The 26945-nt window shown below is 35.6% G+C and overlaps 1 protein-coding gene across 11 annotated transcripts in view; it reads right to left on the bottom strand.

The window, feature by feature from the left end:
• The window catches only part of LOC134542114 (uncharacterized), a 127536-nt gene that overhangs the window by 46285 nt on the left and 54306 nt on the right, over positions 1-26945 (bottom strand). For 10 of the 11 annotated variants that reach the window (XM_063386075.1, XM_063386077.1, XM_063386068.1 and 7 more), the window contains 5 exons: positions 25998-26246; positions 19909-20054; positions 9961-10070; positions 8802-8991; positions 6845-7087 (listed from right to left, as the gene is read on the bottom strand). In XM_063386075.1, the coding sequence (XP_063242145.1) occupies positions 6845-7087; positions 8802-8991; positions 9961-10070; positions 19909-20054; positions 25998-26246 (938 nt within the window). The remainder of the gene's footprint in view (positions 1-6844; positions 7088-8801; positions 8992-9960; positions 10071-19908; positions 20055-25997; positions 26247-26945) is intronic. The other variant, XM_063386069.1, reaches the window with a different exon arrangement.

The raw sequence follows: 26945 nt of genomic DNA on the forward strand, positions 1-26945 counted from the left end.
TTTAGAGTAAGCAGTACGTGCTAGCAACAAGTTAAGGTAAAGTTTTTGCACCCACGTGCCATTGCCCAACCGCGTCTATTCGGTACCACAATCACACCATGACTAACAACTAACTACCTCCATCCGCAAAGGAGGGACTTGGTAACGTGTCCCCCCACCACCAATCACATACAAGCTAAAAACTCTGCATACATATAGATTGCGACTTTTCTTTGTCTTTTTCTAATTCTGATGGTACATTTGTCCTTGAGTTCCCACTCCAGATGAGGAGCCACAGTTTCCGTCTCTCTTTTGCAATTCAGGGCACGTCTGCCTCTCTTTTTCTCTCTCTAACAATGATATAATTTACCATCACATTGTATCATTAGGCTTTCAGACAAAGGACAACAACAAAACAAGTAAAGAAAAATATATGACTACACTTGAAAACTTAACCAACTAGCCAAACAGCTAATAATGACTCTTAGTGGCTTTAAAAGTTTAAATTAACAGGCCTACTTAAAAACATTATCTAATGAGAAATAAGAGTAAAATAACACATTGCTACAATATGACTACCTCTGAAACATTCAATCAGCCATTACGATGAAACAGAAAACCTAACCAATTTGTGAAAATGATCAATAACATAATAAAATTATTTATATTAATGTTTTAAATGTTGAGGGGTTAAGGACTCACAATGCTACAAGCACTTGGTAACCTCAAGGGGCGAGGTTCAAATCTCGTTACTGAATTTTCTTTTACTTTTTTTTTAATAACATTGTAATATAATAATAATAATGTTGAATCAGCTCAATAAGGTTAAAGTTTGTTTGTAGGAAGTATTTACAAACTGATTTCAGTCTTTTAAACAAAAACAAATATACAAACTTACAACTTAGTGTAACAATATGTGTTTTAAAATGATTTAGGTTAATATCTTGGTAATGCCATAGACAGTGGCATAGCCAGGATTTGTGTATGGGGGGTGTTAAGAAGCATGGCCCCCCTCCCACCCCTGTAATAAAGCGGGGGGTCCGGGGGTCCTCCCCCGGGAAATTTTGGATTTTAAGGTGTAAAATAGTGCTATTTTAGCAGTTTTTGGTACTTAAATTTAAATATTGTAATGGTAAAAATTTTATTAATTTTAATATGAAAATTGTTTGAGTGATGAATTAGAAATTCAATTAAAGATTTGGTGCTAAAGGGGGGGTTTGAACCCCTAAACACCCCCCCCCCGGCTTAGCCCCTGGTCATAGACGTATAATATATAATGTATGCGGAAAATTTATGGAAATGGCTCTTAGGTGAACTTTAACAAGCTGAGCAGTATTTTAATAAAATTCCTTGTCAAAAAACAGGTCCGAACCCTGAGTTTTATTTGAGTAATTTCTAATAGTTTAAAATTTCCTGTTATTTTGGGATGCTAATTGCTATCAGCGTTTTATGGTAGCAAGCAATGTTTACATTTTAGGCAGCGAATTCTAGCGGCAAGCGCAGAAAGTATGCGTGTGCTTCGCATACAGAAATTTTGGTATTTGAAAAGTGACTATTTTATTTATCAGTTTATTGATCATGCTCGGTATTATTTTAGAGAATTTTACATTAAATTTTGTGTTTAAGTTTTGTATTATAAGTTTATTTGTAACATGAAAAACATGAGAACACATTAGTTTTCTCTCATTACAGAGGTCAGATGTTTACACATCACTGACAAATACTGAAAGACTCGCTCAAATTTTTTTATTTATATTTATCTGACAGGGAATGTCTCATATGAGGATTTCCCCATCCTTGGCTGGTCACCTTGACCACCATCAATCCTTAAAATAATTAATTAGGACTTCCCCAATTAAACAGCCTTCATATTAGCTGTACAAATTACCTTTACAGAAAAAAATTGGTGATTCACCGGAGAAATGTCCTTATAATGGGTCTGGGCTGCTATCACCTGTCTCACTCTCACTGGGTGATGTAATACTCTCTCTCCTTCCAGTGGCATTGCAAAATGTAACGTTGCAAGACCCTGCCCTCCCCAGCTTTTACAAGTACTTGTTAAGGGAATAAACATTATATTTTGTCATTCAGGTGGATAAGCTGATTATATAGTTCAAGGTCACAATAACCTAGTTTATTATGCTTGTATTTTAATATTAGTAATATTCTTGTAATTAATTTTGGTAATTAAATTTATAAAAGCCTGGTAACTGTGTTTTTACTGAATATCACTTTGTTGGCTAGGTTACTATTTATGTGTATTTTTCAATATTTTTATTTCATTTAAGAGTGTTTTATAATTATAATTTTTCATATGTGGTTCACTGTGTGTTTGACATCTTTAATGTAGGACAATGGTTTAAGAGAAAGAATAATAAATAACACCGAAGCGCCAAAATGACAGACAATAATTTATCACTTCCCGTGTTAGAGACAGACACAGATTATTGTCAGAACCGTGGGAAGGCTCTCTGACCGGGGAATCAGTGAATAGTAGTTATGAGAATAAATGTGTAGCCAATAGGAAGGCATCTTTACTGGGGAAGTGCCCAGTTATGTAATACTTGAAGGACTTTTGTATGTGTTTTGTACTGGCTTTGTCTCATTAGTCATTAGGCATTATTTGGGTGCTGGGCCGAAAGGTCGCACCGTTTCTGCGATTTGCCAAATGTATTTTATTCATTTACAGAATAAATGTCAGTATTAAATTAAAACTATTGCTTAAAGTCAACCAGTGAACTTTTATGAATAATTTCTTGATCATATACATATCTTTCTACCCCATTACCTGCAAATATTAATTAACGCAGCCACAACATTCGATCCTAGGCTTGGCACTTTATGTTGTGAATGTTAAACAATTATTTTTTTTAGTACACACACATTTATTTTATAATTGATATATTCTGATGTTTAACTCAGAGATTTTTCTTTAATGGATGGATATGTTACTATGTTTTTTAAAATGCATACCTACCAGAAGCCTTTAAACCCTAAAAAAAAAACTAATCATATAGTAAGAGTTTCTTAATTGGCTAAGGCTAAGTGACTATGGTGTTATTATTTTTCAAAGTAACATTTCCTCATACACTTTACTTCATACAATTTATTAAATTCTTGATTCCCATGTTACAAATTGTATAATACTGTACAATTCATACATATATATTTGATGTATCACACTACTTTTGAACTTAATAAATAGCACCATGAAGAGCTCTTTGTTTGCAAACTAATAAATTTGAAACCTCAACATTACATTTTAATACACACATTTTTGTCCAAACAAAATTAGCTTAGCTACTGAACATTGTAAAAAGCCTACTAGCACAGTAAATGCACATCCAAGTAGTATGATCTTCATCAGTGTGTGAGCTATGTAAAACCTGAAACAAATATAATCTCATTAATCATGAGATAATTATAATTCTTATACAATTATGTGTTGTGTAACATAGCATAAAGGAAGTGAGCCAAATTAGGATTATTAATAAATAAAAATTACTAAATAATTTAAAAATAAAATTAATTGCTAAAAAATTAGGTAAATTTGTAAGGGTGCTTACAGATTTTAATTATTACTTTATTTATATAAATTCATTTTCAGAGATTTAGTTTTATTAAATGTATTCTTTGTCTTTACTTGCTCAGTAGCCTATAATACTGTTAGTTCTATATGTATGATCAGTATAAGAAATGGAGGTGAAATTTTTTTTTTACAGGAGTAGAAAATTTTGTCTATGAATAAGTTGTTAGAAACATTAGAAAATATGTGTATAGTAAAATAATAACATTATTAATCTTCAACAATTCACAAAGGTGGAATTATATAATTGTTATGAAAGTGCAACATTTACTAAACAAAAAAATTATTTCTGTAATTCTATTAATGTTTTAACAAACCATGACTTTGGAAGTACATTGGTAAACCAGAATTTACTTAAAATAATTAGAAAGTAAATTAATTTTCTCTACACTTTTGGCAAAATTATTTGAATGACAAATTACTCTTAAGCTGTGGTTTTATTGTTTTGCTTGCAAAAAATACATAACTTGATTAACGCTAATTTTTAACATGAAGATGTCTCTTACTTTCGAGAGCGAGCCTTAGCTTCATCAAGATCATCCAATGACTCATTTAGCAAATATTTCCTCACTTCTTTGCCGCCAGTTGCAAGATATTTTTTCCATTCAATCATATTTGTATCAAATGGAAACAAGGCTCTGTCTTGAGAGGACAGCTGCTTGTAAAGATTCCTTGTATTTTCGCTGCTGAATATCCTGTCGCATCTGGTAAAGTAGTATGTCAGCTGTGAATGTTTTTGTATTTTCCTGTAGAGTTTCAGGATTCTGAAATAATAATAATAATAATAATAATTTAATGTAACATTTACTATAAACTGCAAGGTGCAAACTGATATCTTGGTGAATGTTGGGAACTAAAGTGTTTGCCACAGCATTTAACTCCCATTAAATCAAACTGAAGAAATGAGAAGATGAAATCAAAAAGATGCCTTCAGCCTTTAAATAATCATATCTAAAAAATTTGATGCACAACATATACTCATTATGCAGCAACTAAAAATTATGAAAGTAGGTTTCAAGATAACATAAATTATGAAATTCACAAAAACTATAACAAAACAAAAAAAATTGAGAATAGACAAAATATTCTTGACATTTTATACACCATATTTAATTTTCAAAAAACATTTCAGAGTTTCTTAAGTCCCATTGAAGCAACACAATCTTCAGTTTTCCTACGAGACAAGGGTTTATATCATTTATATCTGTAACAAAACTATACCTCACATCAATGAGTTTCGAGCGTATGGATGTAACATTGTTCTTGGCAAAAGAATCTGTCCTGATATATCTCTCATAATCTATTCTGACCTATTTCCTTTAACAGGCTTTTGATCCACAATATTTTTTTCACAGCTTGCTCTATAACAGTGTACTCTGCCTCTACAGTTGAAAGAAACACTGTTTTGTATTTTTGCCTGCCAGACAACTGCTCCACTTGCTAATGTCACTACAAAAACCATTGTAAAATTTCCTGTCTTTTACACTGCTTGCCCAATCTGTATCCATATAAACTTCTACTGCCTTCCCCTTCTCATAAACTATTTAAGTATGTATACTCCATTCCTTTGAGGTAGGAGAAGATATGTTTTACTTCTCCCCAGTGCTGTACTGTTGCATTACTGTTGTACAGGTATTGCCTGCTGAGTATGCAACACATGGAATTTTGCTGTTTCCCAAATACAGAAGGCTTCCTGTAGCTTTCTTGTAAACATTGTCAGGAAAAGGTTGGTTGGTTAAAGTCCCAGTCCAGATGATTTTTTTCCCCAATAAATGTCAAGATACACAGAATACCTATAGTATGACTAGTTTGGCTTGTGACCACTAGGTGCATGCATGAGCAAGTGTATGTATGAAACTATAAAATAAAACAGTTGAATGTGTGACCTCGAAGCATGATGTGGTTTGTGTCGTTCCCGACTGTAACATATTAACTTTATCAATAAATACTCAGTATTAAATATTAAATTAAACATGTGTATAAAATTAATTATTTAATTTAGTAAGACAATCAAGATAAATATAAGTTAATGAAAATCCATACAAATGCTGAATGTTTATTCAAATTTATTGGTTTAATCATTTATTAAATAATAATTCAATATTAATAATGCAAATAAAAAATACATATGGAAACATAACCTTATTTACAAAAATACAATTGATTTATAAACTCAAATTCTATCATTAATATTCACAATAAATTAACATTTTTACATGGACCAGTATTCAATATCAATAACTAATTTCTAAACACTACTGTAACTCACACATACTTCCGCACCCGCCGCTAGAATTCGCTACCGGTGCAGCTACGTCGACTATTGGATCATTTAATTTGTGGCGTGAAATGTTCAAGAATAGAGGAAGTAGGCAAATAAGTATTTAAAATCCAAAGATATCGTTGTTAAAATTTACTATCAAGTATAATGAAAGAAAAAGAAGAAAGTTCCCCAAAACACAAGTTGTGGCAATACTTTACAAATAAATATAGTATACAAATTTTGAAATTAAATAAAATTATCAATTACTATAAACTACTGGTTGGTTTAATCCAGTAACTATAAAAGTAAAATAAATAGGTGCACAGATTATAGACGAAATTGCATTTGTTATCTATGTATTTGAAACTAAACAATCCACCAGTCTCCCAAAGTTTTTCCAAGGAGACATTTACGCTACACAAGTGTAGAGAGAGGAGTGTAACAAATACCAGTATCCTTAAGTTTTTTAGAATATTTCTTTTCTAAATTTCTTAGGTGCATAAATGGTCAAATATCAAGTTAACATTTACTAAGGTTTTGTAGATATACTCTTTTCTCATAAACGTCTTGTATGTTTTTGGGTTCCACGTACCCTGGCACATGCTGCATATAAGTGTCACTCTCCACCAAAAACAAAAAGCTCAATGCCTTTTTTTTAACTCTTTTCTCAATGTTCCGTTGTTTATAGCATATTTCCTCAAAAATAGGTCTGATTCTATGACTGAAGTCTATATTTACTAAGTATGATTGCTGTGAAGACCTTTCATATCAATTTAACACTGGATGAGAATGAAACATCACGCATATTTTATTTGCCAGCTGGAGTTTTTAGTTACCATAAAGCAATCACTCTGCAATAATTATTTTTCCTTCGCAACTTGTAATCGACAAGGCTCGCGTATTCTATTAATTGTAGCCTTGTAGCAAAGAGCCCTCTATGCCTATACAGAAGGCTCAGCAAGGACAGTTCGCACTCAGCGCTAAACCATCACCCGCGTATCAGGAGCTTGACTCACATTGGCTTCTTCCCCTTGAGGCGAAGCACCAGGTCCAGTAGACACCCCGGCAGGAAGTGCAGGAAGAAGGCCAGGAACAAGTAGACGTAGAAGTTCTTGATGTGGTAGAAGTACGGGTACCAAACAGCTGTTTTGAATGGATATTCATGGATCATATTTAACAATATAGTTGTAAATGCTTTGCCTGTCAGTGGGTTGTTTTCCGATGTTGTTATGTTGTATACGGGCATGACATCTTGAGACCTATTGGAAGATTATAAAAATATTTTAAGCAGTTTTATTGATTTAACTCTATTAAAAACAACACGACTAACTAAACATAAGTAAAATTATTTACTAGTAAATACTAAGTGAAAAGACATGTTAAATTACAACATAAACCAAAATCTAACCATTTTCTATACAAGAAATTACCTTTAGATAATTTTTGCTACAAAAATACTAAAGTTAATGTTCAACTTGCCATGTTCGACTGTTCTGAAAAGTGAAAAGCATTAGATAGCAACAAAAAATTAAAAAAAAAAAAGTTATATAGGCAGAAATAAGTACATCATAGTGCTAATTCTAAATGTAATTTCAACCAATGGTAATAAAAAAAATAATATTATCCACATTTAATTCCTAACTATTAATTAGCTACAGATAAATTAAATAAATCTTATAACTATAGAAATGAAAATATAAATAAATGTGAAAATAAATACTGGTCTTTGTGTTTTTTTTTTTTCAATTCAGCAATCCTTTTTTTCTTTTCTTTGTAGAACACCTGCCCCACAGCCTGCCGTTAACTTGCATATCAGAAATGTGAGTTTTATGTAACCTATTGTTAAATTGTTACAGCTTATCACCTGCGGCTAGCTCAAAATTAGGTGATGAGTGAACATACAGGTTGGTAATTCATAGGCAGTGATTGCTTGATGTATTACCTGTTGTTTTTTATTCACATAATATCACAATATCACAGTCTTCCGCACAACAGAACAAAAACAAAAAAATGTAGATGTACATACATAAAGGAGATACAACGTAGATTCTTCTTACGAATTATATCCCGTGCTTATCATAACTAACAGTACGTTTCCCGGATAAGTTCTGGGCAGCAACGGCTGGACAAAAGCTTTTGTCGCCTCGCTGTGGGCTTTGCCGATGACTACGGTCAAAAAAAAAAGTTCTAATTTATGAAAATGTCCGAAAAAATGCTATTTATTAAGCGTCGCCCGGACTGTAGCCATAAAGTTACGTTTTAATACAAGAACATTATTATGTTAGTTGAGCCATCGCCCGACTACGACCTCTTGGCACGGTGCTCAAACAATGACTAAATGACTTAACGACTAAACCCTAAAGCCTTCCTTGCCCTTATGCTGGCAGTGTCCTGGGCTCGCTGACGTAATTCTCAGCCAATCACGGCGCATGGCAACAGAAACTTCCACAAAATTCTTATGTCCGTTCCCACCACCCTAGCAATTTCTGTCTCTCTCTCTAACAATCCCATGACCGTGACTCAATGCCTAGCCTGTGGAACAAAGCCTCTGTTGTAGAAATAACCAATACGTCAGCATGTCTTCCCACACAAAGAAACCAGCAAAAAAAAAAATACTTGTAAAATAAACTTATGCATTATAAAAACAAAAGCATTAAGCCAGGTGAATTACGTTCACAATACATGACATAGTCAGTTCAAAATAACTTCTAAAAGGAAAAACTTTACATCACTTGATAACCTTACCTGAAATATGACAAAAATTTACCACAAATTATTATTACTGGATTGTCATGGGGAAGGCTGTATCTGGGTTGTTACAAAATGTATAAGAAAACCTTCACACAAGAAAGGGAACAAGCTTAGAAATAATTGTCAACAATGCAGTACCTAACACTATAAAGATTAAAGACTAATTGACGGAAAAAAAGAGAAAACTATTTTATACAAATTGATATGAATATACTCCCTTACCTTGAGAGTCCGGTCAAGGCCGATGCTATCACACAGTTGGCAACCATGTCAGCCGGAACTAAGTCCATTAATGCTTCTCCATTGCTTAATCCCACGCGGAAAATTCCACAGCCACATCCAACAGCAAATGAAATTGGGCCATACAAATTGTCTATCCACCCTACAATTGGCTCCTTGAGGGTGGAAACCACTGTCAACATTTCCAAAAATGTATTTTTCCGTGAAAACCACAAATAATAATTTATTTAAGGAATAGTACAGCATGCAGACTGCAAGTTTATTGCTTCCTAGTATTCATTACCAACTACATTCAGAACTCCCACTCTCCATTGCTTCTGAAAGAAAGATTACATGCTACAAAAATCATATGAAAAAAAAAATTCAAATGTGTTCTACCCTGGTGTCAAGGGTTGGAGTCGTAACTCAGGCACCCTTCAAACATCCCTTGGATGTGGCCAGTAGGCTGGCTCTACAGTAGCTCAGTCACCTTTTTCTTTACTTCTGGGAATGTTGGAAAACTTGGAAAATTTTAGGCAACGTTGCCTATGAATGTTTATTTCTGAAGACTTTCGATGGTAAAATGAACAAGGGAGCTACAGTCACCAATGCTGCTAAGTATAAATGGAGCCTTACTCACTGTTTGGAATTTGTGTGTAAAGGAAGTAATAAAGCAAACTCAGAGTTTCCTACACATAAGTCACCGTAGGGGTAAACTTATTTTGTTTAATACAATTTATTATATCCTTGCTTTGTGACAGCATGTTAGCCATTTTTTAGGGAAGGGTTCACAATCAGTAACAACCTAAGTCAAAGCTTTATCTTCCTGCTAAATAAAAATATACTCTCATGCCTTATATAGAGTCATAAACTAAAACTCACCAATGTTCTGTCATTTGGCTAGCAATATTAGCTGAATATGCTAAAATAGTTCACAGATTTTGTTTTAAGAAATTTAAATGAGGCCTCTATTTTAGGTGAATTACTTATCTTTTCTGCCACTTGATTATCAACTGAATGCTCTAGCTACCAAAGAAAGTATACAATATTTATCAAGCAATTCAAATATTTGATACATTAAAATTATATTACTAAACAAAACTACCTATATTGACATATTATTTATCTACATGATAATTAATTACCATCATGTTAAACTCACCTATGGACGGTCTCACAATGGCTATTGGCAAACCTTTTCCTTGCGTCAAGATGACATTCTCAGAAATTGCTTTAGAGTATACATATGGATTTGGCCAAGGGTCAACAATCCTGAAATAAATGAAACATCACATAACTAAATTTTCATTCTTGTTTTTAAGGGCACTAAGCAACTATGCATATATTACCATTATAAAATGTTGGATAAAATTGTTGTGTTCATCTATAGTAGTGTGTAGTAATATTTTTAGTAGAATGGTGGGATCTTGTGGTTAAGTTCAGATTCGTCATAGACATTACAGTACCTACATTAAATTATTTTCTTCTACCTGCAACTGGACTTTCACCCAGTGCCAACAAATCCTTCTCCTTACTCACTCTCCATATATTTAAACTTATTTTTCAATCCCCTTGCCCCTCTTATTACAAATACCCTCACCTCAAAATCATTCCACTCCTGCCCGATCCTCCCCAAACACATACAGCGGTGAAAACAAGAGGGCAATGCAACTTAAGTGAATAATGTGTGATTGTGTGGTAACGCCAAAAGCGAACGTTGCCGAGGAGATTAAAAGGAAAACGAGGTCAAAAATCGCTGTGAAAATTATATTAAAAATAATTATTTAAATAATTATTTAAATATTTTTTTTTAAACCTTGCTTGATAGCTTTGTCCTCATGATGTTCATTATTTTTGCTTTAATTGTATGAATAAATTCAGCAGAAATAAAACAGTGTCTACATGATTCCAGTATATGACTGGTTGAGGAATTGAGAGATAACAGGATTGAGCTAATACACCAATGATAACCTTAAAATGGCTGTGTATAGCTCTTTCTGCAAGCTTGTGCCTGAAATATATGTGGAGTTAAATTATCATTTATTTTGCAGCTAACAAAATAAATGTCAAAAGGAAATGAATGCTGTTTTTTTTGACAAGTGAAGCAACTATTTGGGATGTACAAGAGCCGTTTGACAAATCATTTTTAGCTCACATCAAGGAAGTTAGTGAAAGTGTACCCATTTCACAAGCATGATAAACATGAAGGTGGAACTGTTACAAAGCATGTGGCGGAACAGCGACGGATGTCCACCCATTGCCATTTCCCATATCTGGATAGAATGCTAAACGATTAAATAGTATGTGGTGTATGGTATGAATCAGTTCGGCATACGCTTTATAAAGTCAAGTCAACTTATAAAGATGCCATGCACTTGGCTACAGCAGCAAAATAAGCAAGTCGTAAGTGCTCTATTTGCATGGAAAAGGTGAATGAATTATGATCTAGGAAACTAAAGACCAATTTGTCGAAAGCTGAATTTTTGTACAGTTTTGTTAGAGTCGACTATGCTTAATAACATACCAAAAGTTTACAACCGTACAACGTGTGCGTCACACTGAAAATATGCAGTAAAGTCCTTTATGACAGCATCTTACAGCCATCCATTAAAATGTTTCTCATAAACGCAGTTTCTACCGTAGACTTTCGATGAGACCATCAAAATAATACAGAATCATTATTCTAAAAAGCTATATAAAAATATTTCAAAGTTAAACACTTAAGATGACATCAAAATCAACAAAATTATTGATTTATTTTTAATCAGCCCTGGGAATAAAATTATAATTTACATGCAAATGGAGCCCAACATGAAAATCGTCTTTGTAAAAGTTTTTGCCTATTCATTAATTTTCAAGGTGGTATAATTATAAAGTCTCTAGTAGGGCTGGGCCGATCATTCCGATACCGATCATTTGCGCCGATGACCGGCGCTGATCATTGCCGATCAGACAAATTAAGAATTATTAGAATTAATTTCCACACGAAACTACTTTTATGTGCCATTGTAACCAACAAACTTTTAAGGAATCACTAAAATAGACAACAATGTCATCAGACTATGACCATAAACACACTACGGCATATATCACAGTATTTCTGCTCGTTCCCCCACGTACTGATATGCAATGGAACACACCGTAGAGGATACGAAAGTTGGTTAACCTGCAGGCAAAAGTTTTGTTTTGTATTTTGTGGTCAACACACAATATTCTATGGCTGTGGTTTCATATGTACAATAGATATAAGTTAAAATTAGTATTATTTCATAAAAATCAAAGTTTTTATTGTGAATTATTAAAAACTCAGTAAAATAATGGTTTGGCATGTTTTAAAAATATCCATATGCAAATTAATACTGTAAATTCGTGTTTTTGTTGATACGTGATTGTAGGCCTACCTTATTTAGTTATTTTGTAAGTAAATTTGAAACGTACAACTTTGCATTTTTTAGCTTAATTCAGTATTTATTAATTTTCAATTAGTATGTAATGATCGGCGTTTGGTGATCGGTAAATAATTTGCAGATCGGTACCGATGCCGATGTGTTAAAATTGGTCGATTATTGTGATCGGTGATCGGCATCGGCCCAGCCCTAGTCTCTAGCATAATTAGTTGAATCGCTAGAGTAGCCTAGGTGCTGAAGTGTGTACCGTCCTGTGGCGATGTTCCGGTCGCAGCAAGCTTTACTCGCAACCTTAATAGACAAGTTCAGAAGTAAGTGAATTAATTTTGTTTGGAAAAAAATTCAAATATTTTGTTTAGAAAATACTGCAAATATATTAAGTAGGTATATTTGATTTAGTATATTTGAGTTAAATTAATGCATGTAAAATAATATTTTAATCAATTCTCTCTTGTGAAGGAGGATTTTTAGTATTGCTCAATTAAATTGCAATTTATTAATTTATTTGAACTAGTCAACAGAAACTCCCTAAAGTCCAAGTTGATTAATTATATATGTAAACATATATAAAAAATCTCAGGTAGCTTTCTTTCTCATAAAGCACGATTGAAGTGTTCATTTTTAATTTGGCTGGCATCTGTTTGTTTGGAATGGGAGAACAGAGATTGAACATGACTTCACATTTAGGATAAAGTATGATATAATAGAATATGTTTTCAGTATGTAAATTATCAAGAAAAAGTACCTATATTTAAGATTAAAATTATGATTTAAAAAAACTAACTACTTAAATGAATACACATACTAATCAACAAAAAGGTATAATCTGAAAGTTACGACTCATACTATCAGTTTTGTAACGTAGGCAGTAGATTTGTAATCCACCCAGGCTATGTGGTCAGTTATAAAACAAAACAAATGGTTCTCATTAATGTCTTGACGACACCTGGCTCTCTGACCCCTGTTGCGAGTGATTCCCTGTCGTGACGAGAGCGCCAGCCAGCCTAAAACTCAGGGAGTAAACGGGTTCTCACCTTGTGGCTTACAATAGGGGGCCAGGACAACAGCGACCCCTCGAGCTGTCGGCCGCTCGAGACGCCACTTAGTTCAGTTAATCTATGTCCGTAGTTCTGTCTATGTCGTTAAGGCACTGGCTGCTAAACGGCGAACGACTCACGAGTCGCTAGCGGCGAAGCGCGGAGCAGCGTTCAGACGCATCCGTCGCGGATGAGAGGCGAGGTATGACTGACTCCCACGCACCGGCGCACGGCGAGCGGGAAGCAGGGGAGGGGGACGTATGAGATGCGTGGGAGACAGTACGCGGTCCGGTAATTGCACTGTCATTTATCACACCAGCCGCCGCGCTCGGGTGCGCTTACCACTCGAAGCACCACTCAAACACTTTTTTACACTCATGCCCGGACCAGACGGCTATGGGCAACAGCGGGCCTAGGGACCAGGATAGACACGACAGCTGTTGTCAGTATATTATTTCGAATAATAAGGAAACATTTTTATTCTGGTGTAATGTGATATTGTCGCGTAGCTCAAAATTATCATTAATTTATTTAATTAGTTTATTTGTTGAAAATACAATTTTAAATTCTTTTCGCTAGTTCGGGACTTGGTTTCCCTCACGCTAAGATGGGGTAACACCTTTGTTGGATTTGGGTTTGCGGGGGGGCTGGAAGAGTGCGAGTCTTGCACGTCTTTGTCTGGGAACGCAGGCGTGACCGCGTTTCAGCCAGGCCAGCTGACACGTTGTTTGCTGCAGTTCCAGAGAAACGCGGCGCAGACTTGTTTGTCGTTTTTTTTTGAGGCCAGCTGAGAGCGCAGATTGTGCGCAGTCGCCGTGCGCAGGCGAGTGTCGCAATCTAGCGGCCGGTTTTCTGACTACGTGGGCAACCTGGCGCGGCCGACCGCGCGGCCGGCTTGTTGTAATAACTTTACGTGTTTGTAAAACACAGGAAAACTTCCCGTCAGGATGTTTTCCCCGTAGGGGTTTTGCGGCCAAGAAAATAGCTTAAAAGAGATGTAAAATGTTTTCGCGGGGCGGTAATCCTGTGGAAGGCTGTCATGCTGCCCGGCCGCGCGGCGACTTGGTAATGGTTAGGTGAGTGCTATCGGAAATGGCGCCTGAGTGATGCCGGACTCTTAGCCTTCAGTGTTTCTTCGTAGTTAACTTTAAAAATTCTCGTTTGGTGTATTATTTGCTCTTATAAATAATTTGTTCTTAGAAACTTAGTGGTTTTAACGTATAATACGTTGAGCACTACCGTTCCCTTTTTATTTTCAAGTATAACTCGGTAATTTGTTTGCATCACGATCCTTGTCTTTTCATGTAAATGATGACGTTATAAACTTAAACTAAATAATTTCTAAAATCCGTTTCAAGGTAGTGGATGTTCTTAATAAATTTTAAAAATGAAGTTGTGGAAGAGCTAATGAAGCTTGGTATCACTGGGTGGCCTGGAGGAAATTATTACGATTATGTTAATGTGTTAGTACTACTAAGAAAATCTTATATATGGTTTATTGTTTTTCTGTCGGAATATCTATAAGGCTGGTAGCGGACATGGAAGGTGCCTCATTATTTGTCAGCTTTATTTAATTGTTATAAATAAATGTGATTGTTCTATTGTTTTTAGGTTACTCTTATTTTTTTCTCAGTATCCTGATTTTCTATTCTTGTATAAGAATACACCTACTAAGATTCAATCCTCAGTGAGATGCTCTATGGCTAGTTAATGTTTTGAGTTTCTTATGTTCAGAGCTACATTTTTGAAGAATTGAACCCCCCCTCTGAAAGTGAGACGTGACAAATGGTGGAGATCGCCGGTTAGTAGGTATAAAGAATGTTGGGATACTGAAAAATAAATTAAGATAAGAGTGTTAGGTGTGGTCTAACATTTTGATTTATTTTAGTGAAGAAGAAGAGCATGCAGTGCAGCTGGTGTATTAAGATTGATGTGTTTATAGGATTAATTGTGTAATGATAATAAAATTTATTTTAGGTTATTTCAGGAAACCAGTGGGAGACCAGGGATGGCTGTATTTGTCTAACAATAATTAATTTAAGGTGAAATGTGAAATGTATGCTTAAGTTAAGGACTAATGAAAATAATTTAAGGTGGAGTCTATTAGGGATGGCTAGTAAATACACAATTGAAATATTGGATGACAAAGTAAAAAACCCTGAGAACAGTGATAGTAGTTCTTCGTCAGATGATGAATCATTGAAAGTGTTAAAAGATAAATTAAGCGACATAAAACCAGAATTGAAAGATCAGAATTTAAACATGGAGACAGGCAGGTGTTTTGTGGACCCGGGATATTTTTTTGGAAAGAGATGTGAGGAGGTTGAGGAATTTTTAAAACAGTTTCGCAGAGCAGCCAAGGTAAATGGGGAGGAATTGAAAGTAACCATTTCCATTTGTGATGATCAGTAGTGAATGAATTTTGTTCAATGTAAAGCTTTACCTACGATTAGAAAAATTAGAATTTGATTAATGTTTATGTGAAGGGGCATGCGCCCATAAATAATTTTTATAGAACCAAATAACGATGGAGGGAGAATACCAGGTTCAATAAGGGGAATTATGACGTCAGGACTAATCATTGAGAAAGTGGGTGGGATCCTTTCCGTATTCCCATTTTCCACCATAACCCCCCCCCCCCCCCCCTTGTGTTTTTATTATTCAAGAAGTGACATTGATAGTTTTCGTCAATCGAAGAGAATGACTTTTGAGGCGGACTTGTTAAGGGCAATTTCGAAAGGAGTGCTGTGGTGCAGCTCCATCCAGAACTCTTGTCCCTTCTCGAGTTGGGAGAAGGCGCGTCGTTAAGGGTCAGCCAGATACCACGTGGGCCAGTTGGGAGAAGAGGACCTGCTTCTACCCATTGCTGCGGGCTGGTGCCCGTATCGTCGAATCGTGTGGTGATGCACGATTACCAGGAGTATCAGCGGTTTGGGAGTGGCCATGTCCAAGGACAGTGATTACGCATCGCGATAGGGTGTGGCCCCCCAAACAACAAATTTATCGAGAAGACTAGAATTATCCATCGTTTGAAACTACTGACCTGACGTTCAAAACAAAGTGTATAGCAAGACAAGGCCAGTGTAGTTATAAACTTTCAACCTACACGTGGACACAGTCAAGTTTTTGTTGTAAATTTTCCTATTAGGTACCTTACCTTATCCTTCCTCTACGAAATGTGGGGGGTAGGCTTTTCTTCAAGATGTTGAATATTGCAGATGAGTTACGAGTTTAGTTTTTGAATAGTTACTTGTTTTAAGAATCTTTAAAAGTTATTTTTGTGTTGATACCTGGTATGACCCTCCTTGGTTAGTTGTGTTGATCTATGTTGATCTCATGAATACTTCTTGATAAACACATGAAAATACGTCATTAACTTAAGTAAGATAATTTAATTGTTTGATTTGTTCACTATTATTTTGATGTTTGAGAGTTTTTTTTTTAGTTGTTTGTAATTGTATGACTCCTGATGCTGCTCATGTATTTTGTGTAGGAATGGTGTCGTGTACCGTGGATGACGAGCAGTTGGGATGAACGACGTCGGGATGAACCGGCTGGGAGAGGCAGAAGTTGGAGTGGGGTGTGATTCTGCAGCTCACAGTTCCGCTGGCTGTTCCTGTCTCTGCCCTGAGTTGGTGCATCTCTTCGCCGTATCCCTCCTGGCTGCTTGCTGTCCCAAGCAGTGCTAACATGTGAAATTTTGTAAAACACATTTGTCCTCCGAGAGGAAATTGTCAATAAGTGCTAGTAGAACTTAGAGTTGGTATTTATACCTAAACAACAACCACTGTAATCACTAATTTAAATTTGTAACTGGATCACATAGAAATGATAGGGACAATTGGTTTTTTTTTTTTTTTGAAGCAAACTTAAATATTCCCCAAGCATTGTTGTAAGCTTGTGGGGCACAAGCTCCTGCCGCCCGGGGTGATGTCGCGTAGCTCAAAATTATCATTAATTTATTTAATTAGTTTATTTGTTGAAAATACAATTTTAAATTCTTTTCGCTAGTTCGGGACTTGGTTTCCCTCACGCTAAGATGGGGTAACACCTTTGTTGGATTTGGGTTTGCGGGGGGGCTGGAAGAGTGCGAGTCTTGCACGTCTTTGTCTGGGAACGCAGGCGTGACCGCGTTTCAGCCAGGCCAGCTGACACGTTGTTTGCTGCAGTTCCAGAGAAACGCGGCGCAGACTTGTTTGTCGTTTTTTTTTGAGGCCAGCTGAGAGCGCAGATTGTGCGCAGTCGCCGTGCGCAGGCGAGTGTCGCAATCTAGCGGCCGGTTTTCTGACTACGTGGGCAACCTGGCGCGGCCGACCGCGCGGCCGGCTTGTTGTAATAACTTTACGTGTTTGTAAAACACAGGAAAACTTCCCGTCAGGATGTTTTCCCCGTAGGGGTTTTGCGGCCAAGAAAATAGCTTAAAAGAGATGTAAAATGTTTTCGCGGGGCGGTAATCCTGTGGAAGGCTGTCATGCTGCCCGGCCGCGCGGCGACTTGGTAATGGTTAGGTGAGTGCTATCGGAAATGGCGCCTGAGTGATGCCGGACTCTTAGCCTTCAGTGTTTCTTCGTAGTTAACTTTAAAAATTCTCGTTTGGTGTATTATTTGCTCTTATAAATAATTTGTTCTTAGAAACTTAGTGGTTTTAACGTATAATACGTTGAGCACTACCGTTCCCTTTTTATTTTCAAGTATAACTCGGTAATTTGTTTGCATCACGATCCTTGTCTTTTCATGTAAATGATGACGTTATAAACTTAAACTAAATAATTTCTAAAATCCGTTTCAAGGTAGTGGATGTTCTTAATAAATTTTAAAAATGAAGTTGTGGAAGAGCTAATGAAGCTTGGTATCACTGGGTGGCCTGGAGGAAATTATTACGATTATGTTAATGTGTTAGTACTACTAAGAAAATCTTATATATGGTTTATTGTTTTTCTGTCGGAATATCTATAAGGCTGGTAGCGGACATGGAAGGTGCCTCATTATTTGTCAGCTTTATTTAATTGTTATAAATAAATGTGATTGTTCTATTGTTTTTAGGTTACTCTTATTTTTTTCTCAGTATCCTGATTTTCTATTCTTGTATAAGAATACACCTACTAAGATTCAATCCTCAGTGAGATGCTCTATGGCTAGTTAATGTTTTGAGTTTCTTATGTTCAGAGCTACATTTTTGAAGAATTGAACCCCCCCTCTGAAAGTGAGACGTGACAATATAAACTGAACATGCTTTTCCAACTGCTTAAAATACATAACTAAAGTAATTAACTAGTAAATACCTATTTAGTATTTAGTCAGATCTTTGTTTCCTGAGATTTGAATGCCCCAACCCACATGAGTGTATCATGGCGCCCAGTACAGTACACAATGTGACGTTCCGACCATTGTAGTGAACCAATCTATTACTATAGACTGTTAACAAATATAGCATTTTTAAGCTTACGAAAAATGTCAAAACATTATTTTGAGTGATTTTCATGTCAAGCTTTTCAACTGACTACATATGTCGCATTGTGTTATTTTGATTTCAGATAATTTTAAGTATCTTATTTTATAACTTAATTGATTTGTTATGTCTACAAATGATAAGATGTTAAAACGTTAATATGTTTTTACTATTATCTTGTAGAATAATGTCTCAAGATTATTTTGGTATCCATACAGAGAGTCTACTATAGAAATTTCATTTTATAAATGCAGTTTTGTGGAGTGCTGCAAGAAATTATCATTTAGAACTCATTTGGTATGACGCATAAGGTTTGCAGCGGTAAAATTTTGATATGTTACTAAGAAACTTTTAAACTGCTACTGTACAAGAGTTCAGTTTTTTAATAATTTTCACTACATTAATAACCTTGTTTCCTAGGAGCGAAAATTAATCCAACCCGAGCAAATTCAACGCCGCCGATAACGATTCCGCGGACCGATAAATTGTACCAGACTCTTAACAAATATACCAATTGAAAGCTTAAGAGATTTTCCAGAGATTTAAAAACCTCTATTTCGTGGGAGCGAAAGTCACCCTAGCACTTGTAGCTGTAGCACTGTCGCAGTACGTACACAACATTTCTACGCACTTAACACCCTAGTAACCTAATCAATTAAGCTAGCTTCTTGAAAAATATGTTACTTTAAAGCTTAAGAAATATGCAATAACTTTTGTAGAAGTGATTATTACGTTGGGCCCTATATTTTTGTGTGATTCAGATTTGTATGTCCTTCACTGAAATGAAAAACTTATTTCATTACATAATTGATTGATATCTTACCTTTCTTAGAGTTATAAACTGAAATACAATTTACCCAAAGGCTTAGCATGTTACGGGCGCGCCACAAACTAATGATTAAATAATCAAGGCTTTAACTATGTATGTCGCATTGTGTTAAACTATAAAGAAAAATAATCAATAACAGCTTATGGAACTTACTAAAATTCATCCAGCAAGTGAGTTGTATCCAATTCTGCACAATTACAGTGTCAATATTTAACTGCATTTGAGTCTAAGTAAACATCATAGTTTCCAAACAATTATCAAGCATACTCTCTTAAATTATTTATCTGGCTTATTAAATTGCCCAGTTTCAAAAACTGAACTCTAATTTAATTAAGTAAAATGAGTGTGAAATAATTTTTTTCAAAATTCAACAAAAGAATGCACTTACTTTGGACCCAAGATGGTGAGTTCATGCTCAGTGAACTTGTTCAGCAGAATGAAAGTGTTTTCCACAGACATGGGTGGTTCGTAGAACTCCTCCTTAACGAATGGAAAAAGGCAGTTGGAGTAGGCTGTTGACACGAACACTGCAGCCTGGAGTGATAATATGACAAATGCTCATATACACATAAAGAAAAGTGAGTCCCACTAAACCGAAAATCTGGCAAATCCAAATGAGTTTAGGGCATAAATAAATACTTAAAAGAATTTAATATTTGTATTAAAAAAATTATTTTTAAAGTCTTGGCACAATAAAGTGCTAACTAAACACTTATAGAGATGTAGTTTACTACATGCTATTGCATTACTGTAATTATTCAGTTAGTCTGAAAATATGGTAATCCGACCAGGTCTCTGCCCCAATTAATTTGGATAAGCGGGACTCCTCTGTGCTATCTTTTAATAAAATTGCTGTGCATTTTTTTTAAATATGTAAGTGCATGCAACCAGTGTTTGGGAGTAATAAATTACAAGTAAATTGAAGACTGGTACAAATAACTTTTTATGTATAGTATGCAATATAATTACATTATAATTTTTAAATTATATAATAAATAATTATAATCAACCTATAAAGTTTACAAAGAAATCACTTTTTTTCCTTATGTTGTCATTTTTCTATACACCCAATATGTAGATCTCACTTTCCTTACCTAACAATATGTGCACTTCCACATACTGCTATAATATTTTTATGTGAGCTCTACAATTTTGTGCGATTTCTTTCAAGAGTGAAGTGTTTCCGCTGGAAGTTCATTTTACCTGCCATGTGTATGCTTAAGATCAGGAAAAAAACATGATGATAGAATGATCATACTGTTACTAATTTTTTTCTACAGTTCCTGCTACACTACTGCTACAACTGGTACTAATACAACTGCAGCTACTACTGCTGTAACTCTACTAAACCTACATCTGCTACTACAGCTACTACTGCTATTACAAATACTACTAGTAGTGCTGGGGTATTAAATTAACAATAAGTTTGGTTTTCTTACTTAAATAATATCTCAAGATGCATGAGGATTCTGTTGATCAGCATATGATGTGAAATAAATTGATGGCTTTTGCAATCAATGTACCAAGAAAATTAAAGGTCTTCACTCTAAATTAGAAATTTTTTTTTTGTTACTGGATGTGTTTTAGTTACCAAATCATTTTATTTTAGAATGTACAGCGGCATTTATAAAGTGGAACGTAAAATATAACAAAAAAATATTTTTATGTACGTTTATAAACTTATATTTTACAGTTTTAATTTGATGAATAATTATTTCCCTTTTCAACGAAAATGTTTGATTTTAATGTTATTATAATTCTGACTGAGTAATTTTAATCTATTTAAAGTTGTAATTAACTCTGTCTCTGTTGTGTGTGTCATGTGTGTGTGTGTGTGTGTGTGTGTATGTCGTGTGTGTGTCGTGTATGTGTCGTGTGCGTGTGTGTGCGTGTGTATGGCGTGTGTGTGTGCGCGTGTGTGTGAGTGTCAGCATGTTTAAACATGTTTCAGCATGTATGAGTGTGTGTCTGTGCATGTGCATGTGCATGTATCTGTAAGTAATTTTGTAGGCATGATGTGCAAGGAAAATTAGAGTGAATCTGTTTAGAATATTTCAGAAATGTAAGCACATTGATTTGGCCAAAATATGGGTGTGAAAGTAGATGCATTTCTTTTTTTCAGACCTCATAAATTTAAATACTTTGCATTTAAAAGGACTTGTTTTATTAATTCTTAGCACTATCTTTAGTAACCTTATTTTACTTTTTCTTGTAATTTTTATTCAGCACCGCACACAGACTCTTTCATAAGTAGTGCCAATGTGGTGATTATTTTCATTCAAAATATAGCAAAGAGAAGGAATCTTGTATAGGGCTGGTTGAAAACTTTAACCTACATAAGGACATAGGAATTCTGACATGCTGTGATACATTTTTTTTGTGTAAATAATACACAGCGACCAACAAAATCCACTCCCTCACCCCCTAGCTTAGTACCTGAACCCATATCTTTTGGAAAGCTCTGGCATTATATAATTATCTTATTCCACCTCTAATGACTCTAACAGAGGCCATTCGTTTCACAAGGGGGCAAAAAATGTTGGTGCCTTTCACACAAGCATACAGGCATTGGAGAAAAAAAAAAAAGCAAGGATTGTACTAAGCTATTGCTAAACTCTGTTAAAGATAAAGTGAACATTTTTTAACATAAGCTTCAGGAATATTTAAGACTTCGGCAGCAAAATATTCTAACAAAATCAACAAAATACACCTGGAACACTGTGCCTAATCGCCGCACCCCACCGAAAGAAGTGACCTTGCAAGCAATGACCTTTGGCATGTGTAGAATTTGATGAATACAGGGAACGCCCTTAGGAACAAGGTCGTCTCCACAGCGAGCGGGCCGCCACGCCGCGGGGCTGGGCTCCGGCAAAGTCATACAGTGACGGTGGTCATGAGCGGCCCAAGAAGATGCCGCAGCTTGACGTCGAATCCAGGAGAGAGAAGTGCCACCAGCGGTCAATATTTATTTTTCAGCTGCCGCAACGGTTTTGGTGAGTGCATCATTGATGTTAAGCAGTGGTTCCGATAGGAAACATAATGTTGATGCCTGCTCTTGCAGTTGTAAAGTATTAACATATTAATAGTAAGGGTTAACTGTAATTGTTGTACTTGTTGAATAAATTATTTTAAAACATTTTTACTAACTTGCTTTCTTGTCTGTTTGTCTGTTCGATACAAATTTTGCATTTTATTTTAAACTATCTTCCCAATGAGCTAGAGACTTGAAACTTTGAACAGAGCTCAGTACAGGATAACAATGCAATATTAACTCACTTTCTTTACAGTTTGTTTGTTAGTTATAAATTTTTTTGGTTTTGTTTAGAAAAGCCCCCGGATTCGTGGCATAAGACTACGAGCAGAACAGTACAGTGTTGCAGGATATATAGCACAGAACTCGCATGCGGTGCCTATTTCCACCACACAGTCATATAGAAAAATCAGGTAACTTTATATCCTTTTCTCTTTAGCAAGACCTGTCCGCTTAGCAAAGCTTCCCTATCAATAGTGAACTAATGGCTTTGATGACAGTTTAGTTTAAAACTTCGTCAATGGATGGCACTGCACTGAATTAGACACACAGTGTCGTTTAGTGCTAATGTCATGGCTTGTCTCCTTACAATTATCTATTGCAAGCACCCCTCATTTTTAGTTTTAAACCGTTTAGTTTCATTTTTATAGATAGGTACTGTTTCTGAATTAGTACAACCTGTTTTCTTCAAGAATTTCGAAAAGACGCTTAATTAAAGGTAATAATGGCAATATGGTCACCTTTCAAATGTAGCTACATATTGCTATTACATTAGCATTTTTTTAAAATTCTTTTTATTTACAAGCAGTGGCAGTTTGTTGACTTCCTAAATGTTTCCCACATTATTCTTATTTTATTAGTGGTATGCAGGATCTTCTGATAAAACACTTACTCAAGAGAACAAAATTTTATTCATAGAATTTTCTTAATACAGCTAAAATATTATGTCATCTTTTCCTTTGACTTAGTCATCAAAGTGAAGTTGGTTTTTGTATCTGACTTTCATTAGAATTGAATAAAAAAAATTCTTTACACATGCAAAAAATTGCAAAACTATAAAAGTATATATAACTGAGCGCAATTAATATCTCACAGTACTTTTGACAGAACTGCATGCAACCAACAAAGTGTGCCAGAGGATACCATCCTGTAAGAAATATTTGTGACATGGTTAAAATTTAAAAAAAAAAGGAATTAAGATGTTGTCTGATTTCATAACTGATAGCTAGGGACACCTGTATTTCGCGAATACATTTCGTGTCAAGGTATTTCACAAAATACTGTAGCTTTTCTCCTGTGGTTATTGGCTGAGGTCGGTGAGAGGTGTCGTCCCGCTCTTGACGGGGTCAATGAGAATGTGGTCACCGTACTGCTGCACCCTCACAATTTGCCATGACTCTTAGAAAAAGCTACAGTGTTTTGTGAAATACCTTGACATTAAATTAAATCGCGAAATACAGGTGTCCCTACTGATAGCAACTACATCAAGTTGAGTATGTATACTAATCAGATCAATTTTGTGACTAATCATTTGCATTCACAGCTTGTGTGAATGAGAGTTCATTTCTACTTTGTTACTTAATTTTATCCAAAAAAATTTAACACAAAAACACTGTTAAAATATGTTACCAAACGATGGGCTGGATAGGTATAATTTTTCAGACACATTTCAGTAACAGAGGCAACCTAGCACATCGTTTGGTAACATATTTTTGAGGCCACTTGAGCGGCCTCAGTCTCCCTGGATTTAATTATTTTTATATTGTACAAAGTTTATTCCAAGTTGATTAATTTTTTTACTACACTGTTTCAGTATTATGTGTATATTAATTTTTAAATACGTTTTTATAAGTGCTTCTAGCTTTTCTTTAATAAACTTGGCCGCCATCATATAGAGTGTGGTAATGTGCAAACTTTAAACTTAAAAATATTTTTTATTGGTATCAGAATTTGTACTTATATTATTTAGTGGTGTATTGTAATTTTTATTCCTTGTAATATTTTATTATACTTTGTTTATTTTACGTAATTATTCTTACTGTTTAGCGGTACTTACGAGAATTAACGAGAACTATCTAGCGGAGTGAGGGGTGGTAGAGAGGAGGGGGCGTGACGTCAGGTGACGTGTCGAGTGTGATTCGGCTCCCAGCTGATGGCGAGGACTGTGTGTTTGACAGCCGGCCGCGACGGAGCATTTTTTGCGGAACTGCTCGTGAAGTATGCAGTGTTAGCCCGTGCGAACTCGGATCCCCGCCATAGGGGACTTGCCTTTTGGTTCGCTACGTGAACGAGAGTTAACAGCAATAGTCTGTAATCATCGAAAATTGCTTAGGTTTGCTGCACTCAATGTTATTTAAATGGATTTTAAGAAAAGTGGAATTTCGCACGGCTCATCGATTTGGACGGTAATTGTCTGTTATCACTACATATTTCAATTTTAGTGACGGTAATGCCATGGCTAGTTTCGCAAAGCAAAAAACGCGGTGTTACACGAGCGCGCGACGGTGTGGGGCAAGTGGACAAGCCACAGAAGCATCACGCTGCTAGCGGCGCAATAGTGAGTGGGGTTTATGCCTAGCTCCGATAGTCTACTGCATCAAAGGTATGCTTCAGCACCAAGTAAGTGACACAACTGGATTTTAGTACTTTATTTTCCCCGCTGGTATGCAAGCCTGGTTTAAAGATGTGTTTTTGAAAACATAGTGCAGCGACTGGATTTAGCATTGTGGAATATAAGGCCTGAATAAAGTCATATTTTTTATCCCCCCCCCCCCCCTACTCCGTAAGAGACTTAAGGGACTTTGGTTTAGAATTTATTTTTCTGTAATTTTTGTCTGTAACCAAATTTCATTAATCTGTCAATGCAATTATAGCAATTTAAAATGCCACCTAGTGTTTATCTTATAAGGCCCATTCCTTTTTGTTGGTATGACTATACAATTTAATTTTCAAGATGATTGGTTTTTTAACTCTTTATTGTGCCTATCACTGTAGAGTTTCCGGGATTGTCGGTAAATTTAATTGAGTATGCTAGTACAGCTATTTGCGCACTTGCCATTAGTTAAGTAAGCCTATGCGCATCTCTTAATCCTAAATCCATTACAAACTCAGGATGTTATTAGTGGTGCGTACACGGGACTGTGTGGTGGGTGCGGACGTGAACAACTACCCCGGCATAAAGGGAGTTGGCCAAATTTTAACAGTGTTTTACTGTTAACTTCTTTAAATTAAATAAAGTAACAAACGGGAAATATAAATTCACCCACCCAAGCTAAGAATGCAAATGGTTAGTCACAATATAGTTGTTTACAGTAATTAAATCATACTAAAACCATAAATTTTTTTTTTTTTAAATTTCAAACCATGTCACAGTATACCAAAATAACACAGGGTACAGAGACAGAATGAAAATTCATGTACATGGTATACACCTAGCAAGCAGTTACCTTTAGGGAGACGCAGTCGCGACAGAGGGCGATGACCTCCATGGTGCCCTTCACGTTTGTGTCCACCGCCACCTTCAAGTGCTCGTCGAACCTGACCGTGGCGGCCAGGTGCAGCACGATGTGGACATGTTGGGTCAGGTGATGGTAGTCCGAGTCACTGAGGCCCAGGCGAGGACTAGAGCAGTCTCCGGCCACGAACACTATCTTGTCCACCGAGTCTGGCCGCTCGCGCTTCAAGCGGTCAAACACCTGTCAGGGAGATCAAACGGCAAAAGAATAAATTGGAATGATTTTTAAGACGGCTGCCTGCCTTAACTTACGTGGTCTAAAAGTACGGGAGGCACCAAAGGTGGCACTGGCCTATGCATTACACACGTCTACATCTGTAAATGCAAAGCAAATGAAATGCAGGTGTTATGTGGGCAATGCACTTCTATGAGACATTGAATGGTGGTTATTAAAATTTTATTAAAAAATAATAAAGATGATGTTTCAATGTAGACTAGTATTAAATTTTAAATAACACATACCAAATTTTTCATACTGAAATAAATAAAGGATGAGCACATATGATCTGTTCACTTTCAAAAAATCATAAAAACCAAACTGTGTGGCAGATGAAACTTTTTTCAGCCAATAGAGAATCTCTGAAAGTTTTTTTCACAGTTACAGTGACTCAATATGCACTCCTTGTGTAACGCAGCAGACATCGAGACGGTATTCAAACTCGTCCCATACTTTGTGTGTTAGTGATGATGGACTCAACTGCCACTGGATCATTCCATGGAAAATCACCCAATTTCAATTAAATTGGTTGCTGACTCATTTTGAAAATTTTGAAATTTTGTCACATAAAAAGTACATATTCAAACAGTACAAACTTGAAGGTGTAACCCCCCTTGTGCCTCAAAATTAAATTATTTTAATTTAATTAAAAAGAGCCTTGGA

This window comes from Bacillus rossius (assembly GCF_032445375.1).
Source record: "Bacillus rossius redtenbacheri isolate Brsri chromosome 4 unlocalized genomic scaffold, Brsri_v3 Brsri_v3_scf4_2, whole genome shotgun sequence".
Taxonomy (NCBI): Eukaryota; Metazoa; Arthropoda; class Insecta; order Phasmatodea; family Bacillidae; genus Bacillus; species Bacillus rossius.